At 54.3% G+C, this 13922-nt stretch overlaps 6 protein-coding genes across 6 annotated transcripts; 2 read left to right on the top strand and 4 right to left on the bottom strand.

Annotated features, from left to right (window-relative positions):
- Positions 1–61: 61 nt before the first annotated feature.
- On the bottom strand, positions 62–2442 carry CDEST_12746 (uncharacterized protein; the record flags this gene model as incomplete). Its single annotated transcript, XM_062928902.1, has 3 exons — positions 62–559; positions 645–2273; positions 2356–2442. The coding sequence occupies 3 exons, from the start codon at positions 2440–2442 to the stop codon at positions 62–64; spliced, it is 2214 nt and encodes a 737-aa protein (XP_062784953.1).
- A 912-nt stretch (positions 2443–3354) lies between these two features.
- CDEST_12745 (Putative NACHT nucleoside triphosphatase, P-loop containing nucleoside triphosphate hydrolase) lies at positions 3355–6539 on the bottom strand. The gene is made up of 2 exons (XM_062928901.1): positions 6060–6539; positions 3355–5992 (listed from the first exon to the last, which is right to left on the bottom strand). The coding sequence occupies exons 1-2, from the start codon at positions 6515–6517 to the stop codon at positions 3583–3585; spliced, it is 2868 nt and encodes a 955-aa protein (XP_062784952.1). The 5' UTR covers positions 6518–6539; the 3' UTR covers positions 3355–3582.
- Positions 6540–6766: 227 nt separating this feature from the next.
- CDEST_12744 (uncharacterized protein) lies at positions 6767–7570 on the top strand. The gene is made up of 3 exons (XM_062928900.1): positions 6767–6934; positions 7010–7085; positions 7149–7570. Exons 1-3 carry the CDS (start codon positions 6875–6877, stop codon positions 7463–7465), a joined length of 453 nt encoding a protein of 150 aa, XP_062784951.1. The 5' UTR covers positions 6767–6874; the 3' UTR covers positions 7466–7570.
- A 1-nt stretch (position 7571) lies between these two features.
- On the bottom strand, positions 7572–8964 carry CDEST_12743 (Putative short-chain dehydrogenase/reductase SDR, NAD(P)-binding domain superfamily). The gene is made up of 4 exons (XM_062928899.1): positions 8702–8964; positions 8023–8633; positions 7896–7971; positions 7572–7834 (listed from the first exon to the last, which is right to left on the bottom strand). The coding sequence occupies exons 1-4, from the start codon at positions 8745–8747 to the stop codon at positions 7656–7658; spliced, it is 912 nt and encodes a 303-aa protein (XP_062784950.1). The 5' UTR covers positions 8748–8964; the 3' UTR covers positions 7572–7655.
- A 569-nt stretch (positions 8965–9533) lies between these two features.
- On the top strand, positions 9534–11895 carry CDEST_12742 (Putative aflatoxin regulatory protein). Its single transcript, XM_062928898.1, has one exon. The coding sequence runs from the start codon at positions 10256–10258 to the stop codon at positions 11570–11572; it is 1317 nt and encodes a 438-aa protein (XP_062784949.1). The 5' UTR covers positions 9534–10255; the 3' UTR covers positions 11573–11895.
- A 241-nt stretch (positions 11896–12136) lies between these two features.
- CDEST_12741 (Putative O-methyltransferase domain, S-adenosyl-L-methionine-dependent methyltransferase superfamily) lies at positions 12137–13500 on the bottom strand (the record flags this gene model as incomplete). The annotated part of the gene is made up of 2 exons (XM_062928897.1): positions 12137–12296; positions 12350–13500. The coding sequence occupies 2 exons, from the start codon at positions 13498–13500 to the stop codon at positions 12137–12139; spliced, it is 1311 nt and encodes a 436-aa protein (XP_062784948.1).
- Positions 13501–13922: the final 422 nt, after the last annotated feature.

The raw sequence follows: 13922 nt of genomic DNA, 5'->3' as shown, positions 1-13922 counted from the left end.
TCCATGCAATCCAAACACCTCTGATCCCTCTTCCACGACTTGCTTGACTTCTGTTCATCTCCTAGGCGCTTCCGTTGCCCTTTCTACCAGCCAAACCCTTGCTGCTGCTGCGGGGACGGCGGCGCTTGCGGGTTGGCGAGCCCAGCGTGCCGCCATCATTTTGGATACGCCGGCCATGCTGGATTCCGGGACCTCGCAGAAAGTATCTTCTCTCCACTTCTGCCTCCATCTGCGGCTCCGCCTCAACCTCTGTCTGCGGCTCTGCCTCCGACTCCGTCTCCACCGATCGGCCTCGCTTCTGGGGCAGGGTCTCGGCCGAGTCATCAAGGTCGAAGCCCTCTTCCTTGGCGAACTCGTCTACGGCGCGGCGGAGACTGGGCAAGTCGGCAGAGTCGGGGTTGCTGGGGACGTCGTCGGCGGGGGCCCCCTTGTCGGGGCAGAACCTGGCGTATGTGAGCCGGGATTCCTCGCTCGGCGCGAAGGATGCCGTGGGGTCGTAACCCACAGGCGCGGACGGGCGGTGCGGCAGCGAGGGGAGCACGTCTGCCTCGCGATACTCCTGGAGACACACTGGTTAGACATGGCCGCTAGAGAGATAGATACACGATTGGGGGACGGGGGAAGGGAAAAAGGGGGTTGCTAACCGTGTTCTCGCTCAGGTAGTGGCACCACTCCATCTGGGTCCTTGGGGAGCTTGCCGCCGCCGTTGCGTCCTTGGAGCCGCCGCCGACTTTCTTCCGCTCGCGAAGGCGCATGGTGTGGCCGGGTCTGTATCTGGATCCCGGATCCTGGCAGGGGATGCTCGTGTAAGTCTCGTCAGGCTCAGCGGCAGCGGGCTCAGACTCTTCCAGGGAACGCTGCGGGCTAACAATGGCGGCAGAGGATGGGGCCGCGGTCAAGGCCGTTGCCGGGGCGGAGCCGGGGGCATCAGCGGCGTCCGAACCGAGAATGGTCCACTCCGAGAGGGCCCTGTCTGACCACTTGACCCTCTCCTCTCTCTTGCTCGCCGCCACCTGCTTTCCAGGGTCGGGATGCTGGACGGCGGGCGGTGCCTGGTTGGCGTCGGAGGGCTGGCAGAATGGGATGTTGTCGTACCAGTCCGCCGGGCCCTGGCCTGTTAGGAACTCGTAGACGGCCGGGTCCGTCAGGTCGTGATGCTGGGAGACGGGCAAGAGTTCGTTAAAGCGCGACAGGCGGCCCATCGGGGGGTCGGCGAGCGACGCCCTCGCGGAGTTGGACGGCTGGGCGCGCCAGGGATTGTTGTAGGCATCGAGGTTGCCCGGTGGAGACTCGGTGGACGACGTCTCCGTGGAGCTGGAGGGCTGACGGAGCGAGGAGTTGGGGAAGAAGAAGGCGTCCATCGGAGACTCCATCGGAGACCTGTGCATCGGAGACTGGGTGGGCGCCCCCTCCATGGAGTTGTGACCCTGGAGGAACGGGGGGCTGCTACCGAACAATAATCTGCTCATCGGAGACTCGGCGAGTGTCGTGTTCACGGGGCTGTGTCGACTGTGAGAGACCTGGACGGGGTTGTTCTCGGTGTTGGTGCCGTCGTTACCGTATGAGAAGTTTTCCATGGGAGCGTCGTCGAGCAGCATCTCCGTGAAGCTGGAATACTGACCGAGGAAGGGGTTGCTCATGTAGGACGAATAGTCGTCCATCGCAGACCGGGCGGGCGGCATCTCCAGCAAGTTGGGACCCCAAGAGACCGGTCGGTTGCTATTTTTTTTGTTGTTGTCGTTGTTGCCTTCGTACGAGAAGTTGCCCATAAGATAGTCGTGGGGGACCGACGCGCCAAAGTTGGAACACTGCTCCATGGGGAGGATGCTGAACGATGGGTTCGCCATCAGGGAATCGCCGAGTGACGTGCCCTTGTAGTAGTTGGAGTGTTGGGCAAGCGGGAAGCCGCCGTACGAGAGGGCTCGGCCGGGTCGACCGTCGGCCATGGAGTGCTGCGAGAGGGGGTTCGAGGTGCTCGGCATCGGCTGCCTTCGCAAGGCGTCAATGATGATATTGTTGGCCTGCGGCTGCAGATGCGGCTGCGGCTTCGGGACTAGAACGACGGCGTCGCTTGCCTCTTCTATATGACTGCCGTCGACGGGGGGCAACGAGAAGCCCGAGGAGGTACCGTCGGTGGCGAGGGATTCGGCAACGGCATAGCCTGGGAGGCTGGACTCGGGACGCGACGGCTCGCGCCAGTTCGGATCGAGCCAGTCCGGCTCTGAGAACGTCGGGATGTTGGCGCTGAGACCACTGATGCCTTCCTCGGAGTACTAATATTTGGGGGACGCGTGGTATTAGTTATACAGTTGCGATATCAGGGGTTGAGGTAGGGGCGGGAGCGTGTTGACTTACACCGAAAAAGGTAGCCCAATACGAAGAGTCATCGCGGTTATGGTCTTCGGTGAGCAGGGGATTGAAAAGCAAGTTGAGCTCGTCCATCTTGAACAGATGGACCAGTGAAGAAGATGTTTCTCGAAGGGAGACGTAGAAACAGGGGGGGGAAGAACGAGGTGTTTGGCGTCTGGCTACTCGCGCGTTCTCGAGACTTCCGGAGGCTTTGGAGGTGGTGATCTCGAGGGTGCTGAAAGGAAAAGGAATACAGGAAAGAGAAGAGCGAATTCAAAGAAAAGGAGAAGATAAAAAGGTGAGAGGAATTATGGAGGTAAACAAAACACGAGGTCACGGTCACTGGGAGCAGCTCTGAGTGAAGAGTTTGCCTTGGGTGAATCATGGATAAGGAAGACGGCGGACGAGGTCCTTCCCATACTGGCCGAGTTTCTTCAAAAGTGAATGTCGTATTTGATAGGGGTGTTATTGACGTCTGCCTCAGACCTTTGTTGTGGTTGAGCTCTCTCACCAGAAAACGTAAGATGACCTTTCGTGTATTCATGGTCATTTTTTTAAGGCAGCAAAGGAATCGAGGGATAATTGTCTAGTGACTGGCCAGGGCCTAGAAAACCAAAGCTTAAACCATCCAAGGATGTAATTATCGTCTTTAGAGAAGAGATACAGTTCCATGCTGCTGGTTTGTGACTTGTTCACAACTTGGAAACATTCAACCACCTAAGTTAGCTCCAGCCTCAACATCCACAACGTCATGAAATAGAATTAGAGATAAACTAGCTTATCTGTATATTCGCCAATTCTGTGGTAAGAAAAAACGCTACAAATGCTCCACGTGACTTTACTCAACTGTTTCTGATGCCTTACTGTCCTGTAAAAGAATTCCAACCTTTGCTACATAGCTGTCATCCACCTCTAGTAGTGATATCACTTTGTTGCAGCAGAATTCTCTGAACTGCAAAATAGGATGACACTTGTTCATTTGTGACCCGGTTCCGTATAGTAGCAAGAGGATGTGAGAAAGCAGCGATATGCCAGAGCTTGGAACACTCCTGGGAGTGCTCAAATCCGATGTTCATATGTCTGTAAAGCCTAGATTCCATGCCACTGTATTATTTTTGGGTACACCAGAAAAAGACATGATGGGGAGGAAACCAAGCGGCCTAGAAGTCTCCATTAACCAGCAGCCGTATTTAGGTCGAAGGGGGTGCGTTCAGCAAGCTTTCTCCAGCCGTCTCACTCTGGGCCTACTTGTTTCCTGCTCCCCCAGATGAACGACCAAAGGATATCAATCAGCGTCGGTTCCACCATTTTTTTCTGTATCACGTCTCGGATCTGACGAAGGTAATGGGGTGTCAGCCCTAGACCTTCCCCGATGCCCAGGACGTCCACCAGCCTCCCGTTCGACCTCTTCATCACCACCTTGATGTCCGCCCCGTGCGAGATCATCGAGAGGATGGCTTGGGCGGCGTCGACAGCGTTGATGCCAGCCCTGTCGCCGCGGATGCCGTGCACGTGGCAGACCGCCAGAAAGAGCTCCCACGGCGTCTTGCCCTCGTACATGTGCAGCCTCTGATTCGGCTTCGCCCCGTGTCTCAGGAGAAACTCGACGGTAGCGCTGACGGGGCCCTCTTGGCCCGGGAGCCGCAGCGGGGTCACCATCGTCGGCCGCAGCGCGTAGTCGAGCAGCGGTCTGCCCTCCTTGGCCAGCACGAGGCTTGGATCCTCGGTGATCTTGTGCTCCACATAGAGTGAGAGCCTCCACTGGATCGCCGCTGCTAGGAACGTTTTCCTGTTGCGCTCTTTGAAATTCCCCTTGGGCGGGTTTTTGAAGTTGGTCCAGTGCGCGCCGCGGTAGTTCAGGCGCGACTCGTTGGAGCGGTCGAGTTCGTCCAGGAGGTCGAAGGAAGCGTGCAGGTTGGCCTCGTTGGACTGGTGGCCGACGCCGTCGCCTTCTGCGCCAGACATCTCGTAAGTTTCCTCGAGCTTGCATGCGTAGTACATGAGGCTGTCCGAATAAGCGAAGACTTGGTTGGAGTCGGGGACGTCGTCCGGGTATGGAATGGTCTTGCTGAGCGCCAGCATGATCCTACAGAGGGAGAGGAGAGGACTGAATTCTTTGGTTTTCCTTTTGGCAATCTCCTTGTCCAAAGGCTTGTTCTCCCTGAACCAATCTCTCACGGTGCGATGCAGGAAGCCGAACTGGTACCTGAGGAAGTTGGCGCCGTCTTTGCAGGGGGTGGTCTCGAGGAGGTCCTTTGCCCTTTCGTTGAGGCGTGTGGTCAGGCGACTGTACGTGTACTCGAGATCCTGGCCATCCGCAGAGAAGGGCTTAGAGTCCAGCGCCAGTGAGTAGTCCGCATCTCTCATCTCCCGGTCGAGGAACTCAAAGGCAAGCAGAGGGAGCGTCTGACCAGAGTCAACCATGATCTTAAACACGCGCGTTGTGCTCTCCCAGTACAGCGGCTCGATGGTCTCGAGCATATGCTGAAAGTATTTCTCCAGGTCATCGGGTAGCTCATCTAGTCTTGCCTGTAGTTCCTCGTACGTGTCCGCCTTCGCCAACCCCCTTTTGAGAGACTCGACCACCAGTCTTACCCAGAGAATGACTCCTTGCGCCCGGTTTGCGATGATGCCGGGAATCTGGGCGCAGCGGCTGTCCTCCCGAGCCAGCCTCTCGTAGTGTTTGCTCTTATTCAGCCCGCCGACGGCGATCTTGTTGATGTCGTCCTTGGTCAGATCCTCCATCTTAAGCTGCCACTCCCCCGCACCGAACGATTCAACAAAGGAGCTCCATGGCCGACTGGACGCGCAGATCTTGATCTCCGGCACCAACGCGAGCTCGATGAGGGTTTCGATGAGGTCCTCGCACAGGCCGTAGTATCGATCCTCGCCCGCCGTATACTCGTCGAGGCCGTCGATGAAGAAGCAGAACCGGACGGAAAGTTTAGGCGACGCCTTGGCGAGGGCCTTGAGCGCGGCCATGAGCTCGTCTTCGTCCCAGGGGGCTACTCGCCCGTGCTGCGAGGCCGCCCAACGGGAACTGCAAACCTCTTCTATCACATCCGGGAGCTCCTTCAACACCTCGTGCAGCAGCGTCTGGAGGAGCCCTTGTCGAGACTTCTGCATGGAGTTACCCACGTTCCAAAAGTAGTGACTGGCTACGATGAGTTTATTTTGGCCGCCCCAGACCTCGAGCTGGGATCTCATAGTTGGCTCGGATACCAAGAACTTCATGAGAGTCGACTTGCCGCACCCCGCCTTGCCCCGGATCCAAAAAATACCATTCTCGGACGTCAGCCACCGGGAGAAGCTGGTGTTGGCGGGATCAAAGATCCACCTGAAGGTAGCACCGTAATTTTCTTTGATGGCTTCTTGTCTCATCCTGATCTTGTCGAACTGCAAGCTCTCGAGGATGCGCTGCTGCTTGTTCACTCGCGATGTCTCGTTGCGGAAAGCGAGCACGCTTGTTCCGAAGGCGTCAAACTGCGTCGCGAGGTTGTCGATCTGCCCAATCTTCATCATCTCTACGACACGGTCCACGTCGCCGGTGATGTATTCTAGCTTCTCGGTGGTTTTGGCTTCCAGCCAGTCGTTTTGTCTTCTCAGGTTCTCGACCGTTGCCAAAACCTCCTTCTGCTTCTCGCTGGTGCATGCGGCGTTGTCAGAGCTGATGGACTGTTCAGCCTTGGGGTCGTTGGATCCCAACTTACACAGAAGATGCACACATGTATACCTGAATCAGCCCCTGCTGCTTCTCCAGGTCCCCCACGAGCTTTTCAAGTATTTTCTTACTCCTGCCCTCCTTCATGGCAGAACGGAGTGCTTTCCCGAAGCCATGGTATCTCCGTCTGAAGCTGTCGCGCTGTTCGTCTCGTTCGACCACAACTCGAAAGCCCTCGAGCTCTTTGACAAGCTTCGTCGCAGTGCCGTCGAATTCCTGTGCCAACTCTTGGATCTTGTTCTCTGCAGCCGAGTAGTCAGAGCTTGTGGCGCGTATGGTTACGACGAGCTGTTTGAGCCTCTCCGTGTCCGCCAGCAGGGCTTCGTCGGCCTCGGCATATCCTGAGGCAGAGTTATAGCTTTCTCGAGCCCGGGAGAACAGCTTTATTCCAATATCGACAAACTGGAGCAGGTTACTCGCCAGCCCGATGGCAGCAAGCTCGGCCATGGCGGTGACGCTTCGGAAGATGCCAAACGGCAAGGTATGAAACGGGAGAGTACAAGTTCCTTCAAGCTGAGGCGCCGAAACGACTTGCTGCGCCGCGCCATCAGCAGATGAGGGGCTGCCTTCCGTTACTTTGGGATCCAATCAGCCCTCGCGTCATGTTTTGGCCATGCATGCTGATGTTTCGCCGATCAGCTGATCGTTTTTATGCGGAGGCGATTAGGCATCAGGCTGCATCAAGAAAACACAACATTCTATTCTGTTAATGTTTACTTCATCAACTGACCCAAGTACCTAATAACAGCAAATTCCGAACACAAGAAACGCAATTAATACCCTCAAGTTTCAGTCGGCAATACCATGTCCCGTATCATGCAGCATACCAAAGGCGGGGTGGGAAAGCAGCCACTGCGTAAAAAAGTACGAACCTTCAAGTTCTCGAGTGTGATTGTATTTGACTAAAGAGTCCTATACTAAATATGTCACAATTTATAGGAGTCTTTCGAGTTAAAGAGGCTTCTCGATATAGTAGAGGCTGTGGAGCGCACACAGTTGCTGGCTTTGGACAACCGTGAGTTCTAGAGTGTGATATTAGGACAACGAAGATTCTAATGCCAGATTTCAAAACAACCAGAAGATAGTACCTTTATAAATGAGTTTAATACCACGACAGGGGGTTTGGAGAGCATCCTGTTGACCGAAGACGACCGCTGGTGGGTAAGATGGCCCAGCGTTGCGTTCAGTGCCGTTGCTTGGAAACCTACTGCGTGGCTACACCGGACTCTTTTTACATTTCTACGGAATGTGGTCGGTTTGTTCTGCAATTCTGTATGGGACTGCGTAGTGGATTTTCATATCCCCTCCTTAAAAAGGACCTGTTGTCTTGTTTTGCTTCTATACATACTTATTGGTCTCCCTCTTCTCATCCAGAGGGGTAGTGTAGCCAATTAAGTAATCTGAGGGTTTTCCGAGCACTTTCGTAAAGAACAGGAGGATTTTGAAACTTCAAGATTAATGGATACGTGAGATAGTCAGATTATTCGGCTTATTTGGCTTGTTATTTGTGAACATATCTCGGCTTGAAGCATCATAGCTGTGCCGCGACTAGTATGCTCCCATAGCGTAACCGTCTCTGTTTGGCTCACAAGCCCGAACACTCGAATTTCAAAAGATTCCCGTCAACGACCCTCTTCTCCATGCTCATGAGCGTCGGCATGTCCCACATGCAGCTTAGCCACCTCCCGCCTAGCCAGTCCCTCTTCGTGCTGGTCAGATACGCAACAGAATGCGCTGCGAGCTCTGGGGTATCTCTCATGCGAACTGTCTCTCTGTCAGCGAGACGTTTTCTTTATTGACATGAGGCCAAGGTCCAATGACTCACACTGCAGCTTCTCGGGCAAGTTGGAAGACAACTCGGTGGGGACTCCGCCCGGGTGAATCGAAAATGCGAGGACTCCCTTCTGACAATCAATATGGTTCTTCCTTCCGGCGCAGCAAGAAAGGCTCACCTGATCAGCGTACTCGTCTTGGACAAACTCGGTGAACCGGATCAAAGCGAACTTTGAGATGTGGTAGGCTCCTCCGCCGGCACCCATGAAATGCGCCGCAACCGAAGACATGTTGACGATGGTCTTGTCTCCGCCCTTCAGCATCAGCGGCAAGAAGGCCTTCGTGACTCGGTACGTGCCCCAGTAGTTGACGTCCCACGCCTTCATGTACTCGTCCTCGTCGGTCTCCAACAGCAGTTGGAAAGGCGCCATGTAGCCGGCGTTGTTGATGAGGATGTCTAGACGTCCCCATTCGGCCGTCAACCTTTTAGCGGCGGCCTTTACGCTGGGCGTGCTACTGACGTCCATCTCGAGTGCCAGGACGGTCGGCTCGGCGCGTCCGGCCTTCTCGGCGGCTTGCAAGACATCGCTGACAGTTGATGAGACGTCTGAACGGGCGGCAACGGCGATCATTGATGCGCCAGCCTCCGCGTAGCCGATAGCAATCGCCTTGCCGAGGCCTTTGCTCGCGCCTGTGACGAGGACTGCTTTGCCTTTGCAGTCTGAGACGGTGACTGGGTCGATGTCAGGGTACGTGTCATGATGAATGAGGTCCCCGGTGAACGCATCGACTGCGCATAGCTAGAATTAGTAACCATTGCAAGAACCCTATCGAAATCACCAGGCAGTGTTCGCTCACCCTTGCGCGGCGGACCCGCCGGAGCTTGCAGAGATTCGGGAGCCATGTGTGATTCATGGGACGAACCTTGGTTCGAACCAAGTGCTTGTTTGATCTTAGTAGCGATGCGCGATGGTCGTGATAAGTAAGTGGGAAGTTCAAACCAAGCCCGTCCGTCGGTGGCCGGGAAACGGGGGCTTGACCGGATCTTTTCTAACGAGTGCTAGCGTCGGTCGTCGGACTTCCCCATAGGTACGGTGGAGGGAAAACAACGGTTGCAGTTATTTCCACAGCACATGCTTATATCCGTATAAAGTAATCGACAAGGTCTTTGGCTGTATTCAACAGCTTGCTGTATCCCAGCACTGCGAGAAGAACCACGTGATGTCTAGGAGTAGGGTGATGTGTATGTATTTTCGGTTTGACGGGGGTCCCTCGCCAATCCTAGAATTCGCAATAATTACCTACAGGTATACATGCCTCGACACCCGCTGGTAAAGTTTCCTAAAAAAAAACAAAAATATAATCGGGTGAAGCATACCAGCCGCGTCTGCGGAATCTTCCGCCGCTGGGCTAGGCCTTGCTGACACCCACCCCTCAAGCTTGCCTCTGTTGAATTGGAAGGCATAACGCACACAGAGGACAGTTTGGAGGCCCCTGGAGATAGAACTTATTAGCTGGCTTCGCTAACTGCTTAGTAACAACGAAGGGCTTGCTGCAGGCTTTGTCCTGACCGCAGGCCGCGGGTTGGCTGGTGGTGTGCTAATGAACCATATCAGTACGAGGAGCGTCACGCCACAACTGAGTTCAAAAGAATAAAACATTGGGAACTCAATTTGAGAGGTAAGACCAGGCTGCCGATTGCTAAAGCCTTCAAACTACTTCCATGATCGGGAAGTGAGCAAAATCGGGTCCGGTTCGCAACACCCTCGTTGTCGAGCGCCACATGTCAGCACCTATCTACACTGACAGCGAACAGTCTACATCAGCCCAGCTCACTTGTATTGGTCTGACCAAAGGACGAAGTCCGGCGACGTTCTACTCTGAAGTTCAGTCTCTAATAGTGTCCAGAAATCTGCAGTTGTACCGTCTTCCAGATCTTCAGCTGTATGGCTCTACACTGACTTACCTGTGTTGGCTTTTCCATAGAGCCAACTGCCCCACTGGCTTCCGACATCATGCGGATCTACGGCTAGCTAACTTTCTGTCAGAGTATGAACTTGACTCGAGACGAAGCCTCCAACTTGGATGCCGATAAAAAATAACGCTCTACTTAAACTCTTATTACCCTCCGATTCTACCAGACACCGAGTTTGCAACGGCGAGGAGGAGCCTTATGTCTTCTTCTGCGAGCTTTCCCCCCTCCTCGACTCACATTGTGAGATATGTCACCCGTACTCGACAACAGGCATTGTGTACAGGCGGTGGCCAAGTGACGTTGTTTCTTTTTGGCCCCTTTCAGCTATCCAAGAGGTAAACTAGCTAGACCTTTGCTAGTGCGACGGACATCGCGTCAGTGTGCAGTCCAACCTACCCACATATTAAACCTCCGTACTCAACCTGTCCTGATAGACAATGTCGACACAAACGCCAAGAGAAGACATGAACCATAACCGCAAACGACGCAAAGTCCGCAAGTCCTGCAACGCTTGCAGCTCTCAAAAGATCCGCTGCGGCAAACAAAATCCCAAATGCCAGCGATGCGAAGCAAAGGATCTCGAATGCGCATACAGCATGTCGATGCGAACCGGTGAACGCCCTCGTGTTCCCGCCTCACCCCATTCCATCTCGGAGACTCGGGAGCCGACACCGCTGGCCATCCGAGATAGGCCGTCAATGGCCGTGGCCAATGCCTCTCCAGTCTCGAACGTCTCGCAAGTCTCACCACAACAACAACAACAACAACAACAACAACAACAACAACAACAACAAGAGCGCCGGCTATCAGAACAATCTTCAGAACACCCCGTCGACCTCCAAGATGATATCTTGTGGCTGCTGGAAGGAAACTCGGACTCCGATAACCTGATGGACCAGGGTTTGTGCTTAGACGACGCAGCCGTAGACTTTGGAGTTGCGACGAATCTGACCGACCTGGCTACTAGCCCATCAAAGCAGTCATCTGCGGTGATACCCACTCCTATGACGCAGAAGTATGACGCTGCCTCCTTGTTTGACCAGCCTCTGAGTCACGGGCTTCCACAGTCAAAGGACGTACAGCCTGGGCGTTCCAACACAGTGGACTCCGCGCGCAGAGGCTCAAGCACATACTCGAACTATGGAATCTCTCGTTGCGCCACGACTCACGACTGTACTTTGGAGGTCCTGGGGATCGTCTCCGACTTCCACGTCCCGGCGCAAGGTTGCCTCACTGCCGTTAAAGGCTCGGCTTGCACGTCGCATCTGGGGCACCCGCTCGACGACGACATGCCCCGTGAGATGGGAACCGTGCTGTCGCACAACCGAGACATCCTCCACAAACTCAACAATCTCCTCGACTGTCGCTGCTTCATGAGACAAGAGGTGCTTGTTCTAGTCTACGTGGCCGTGTACAAGGCCCTTGGCTGGTATGCGGCTGTCCTTGACGACGACGGTTCGTCCGAAGACCAATCGCAGTTCCCGCTGTTCGGCCGCATAGCGATCACCACCTCGTTCGTCGGGAGCTACTGTCTGGATAACGACTCGCAGCGAGTCGTTACCGCACACCTGGTGCTGACACACCTCTGGGAACACGTCGACCCTCTTATCAAGAGGCTGCGTCACTGGCACCCTTCGGCGGCCACACACATCACCAAGGGACGCATGTCTAACATTATCGATCAACATCACCAGGCACTTCAGGAGGAACTTGAAAGAATCACTTTCAAAGCAAATCGTATCAAGCATACATGATTCAATGCTTGTTTTCTCATGTGTTCTTACCTCAAGGATGGGGTGCGGGAGTTAAGTAAGTTATTACTTTAGGAGGACTTTGTGAAATTGTTCGGTACGCTGCGTCGAGGCAAACCCCCCCCCCCCCCCCCCCCCAAGAAAAACCAGACGTGTAGACTGGATCGGATTTCAGATCTCATGTTGGTATCAAATCAGTTTTCAGGCATGCTTTTTATTGGACACACCTGCTATTAGGCATAGCACATCTAGGATACCAGCTCAGAGATACCCAGCTTTCAGGCTGACTAGGAGGAGTTGAAGCAGTAAACAGCATAACGGTTGGCTTACCTTGCTTGCTTTGAATGAATCGATTACTCCGTTCTCGTAGTATACTTACTGTCATAACATATTCTCTTTCTTGCTGGGCTAACCCTATATCATTTGAGATCCGTTCTCCGTCAAGAAACCCCAAATCCGTCGTCATAAGAGCTACGGACAAAACCTCCAAGTAGCAAACTATCTGTTACTGTAAAAGAACTTGCGGGTACAGTGGCAACTATTAAGAGTTTCCGGATCCAATTCCTCTCATGCCAAGAAAATATCAACAAGTGAAAGTTCTCCCAGCTCAGGACGGTACACTTTTTTCACCTGAAGCCTGGGCGTCACTGCACTGCAAAGATTCATAAACGCAGTCATTGTCCGCTCACGCCCATTCAGATTCATCAGCATCAACAAATCACGGTCACTAAGTTGTTGTTAGCCATCGGTCCCAGTCACGGGGAGGGGGATATGACCTACTGCATCCGGCGCTCCTTCTCGCGGCTCTCTTGCCCTGGTTCCGGGACCACGACATCGTTGATTATGATACGATCCTCGGGTCGCAGTGATGACGCCAGGCTCTGGAGAATGATTTGGGCATATTTGTCACTCCAGTCGTGTAGGATAAAACGGCAGAAATACGCTATGCCCTCTCCGGCACCGACCTTGTGCTCCGGCTGAGGCTTCATAAAATCATGGGGACGAAAGCTGATACGGCTCTTCAGCTCTTCGGGGCAGGATCTGGCACCAACTCCGATTGTCTCGGGGAGGTCCTGCACCTCAAACTGAAGCTTCGGATACTTCTTCGCCAAGGCCATAGAGATGTGGCCCGGGCCACCGCCGACGTCGACAACGAGACGGATGTGGTCCTGCTCCAGCAAGTGCCAAGGATAACCCCCGTCGACAGCGTGACGCGAGTCGTAGGCACCCCCGACTGCGATGCCGCGCATGGCGCGAGCAAACATGTCGTGCAGCTGCTGGCCATCAGCTTCGCGGAAGCGTTGGAACTGAGAAACTTTCCTGCCGATGGAGACCCCGTACGCAGACTCGTTGGACTCCATGCTGTAACCGTAGCGTCCGAGAGCCTCTGGCACGGAGGCGCCTGCCGGGTAGGCAATGGTGGCACTCAGGTCCATCCACGCTTCCAGGTCAGGGTCGGTTACGAGCAACGCAGACATGGCGTTGTGTGCGACAGCTGGCTGTACCTTGAACAGGCCATACGAAGAAGTGTGCTGAAGAATGCGCTCAACGAGGGCGGGGGTGATTTCGGGTTTGCCGACTGCTTCGGCGACGGCTGCGTACGTTGTGGTCCCTTCAAGTGGGATGTGGTTGGCCAACTTGTACTTGAGGGCAACTTGAAGAGAAGCCGTGGCGCAGTGTTCAAAACTGAGAGTGATGAGGGCATCTCGGGGACCGCGCGCCAGGCGAACAATGCGTTCAGCAGCGTCAATGATTGAGCTCTTCGCCTGGAAGTAGGGCAAGTTCTCAGGGATGAGATCGATGATGGGCGTAGGGGCTTCGCTAGAGTGCTTTGGCAGCCCACGTTTAGACAAGAATTCATTCAGGTCCGCTGAAGCCGACGAAAGGGTTGAGATGAGCTCGGTGAGCTCGTCCACGATACGGCTGGACATGGATGGTTCTTGAATAGAGGGAATCAAAGGAGATGGATGTGGCAATAAGCACGGAGGCTGGTCTGTTTGAAAGCGAGTTAGGAAGGTGTATTGTTCACCCCTGAATACTTCGTAGCGGTTGTTAATCTTTTAATCAATGACCAAGACCATAGTGAGATATGCTCATCCACTACACAAGAAATCAGATGTGCCTCTTGCGTCCCGAATACCGGCATCCCGAAGGAGTACACCGTGAACCGAGTTCATTCAGGTGTTGACTATGAACCCCTATCGGTGGGCCCCGGTATGAGGCCGGAGGTCGTCAAGAAATCCTCCAGAGACCAGACTTTGGAACAAGCTTTGATGTGGGGTAACCGATTGTTTTCCGTACCTAGGCGTGTGACATGGGGCTAAGAAAAGCTTGATTAACAATATAGTTTGTG

The sequence above is a fragment of the Colletotrichum destructivum genome, chromosome 8 (genome assembly GCF_034447905.1).
Source record: "Colletotrichum destructivum chromosome 8, complete sequence".
Lineage (NCBI taxonomy): Eukaryota > Fungi > Ascomycota > Sordariomycetes > Glomerellales > Glomerellaceae > Colletotrichum > Colletotrichum destructivum.
The sequence above is the reverse complement of the archived record's forward strand: the minus strand, read 5'-3'. Positions and strand labels throughout refer to the sequence as shown.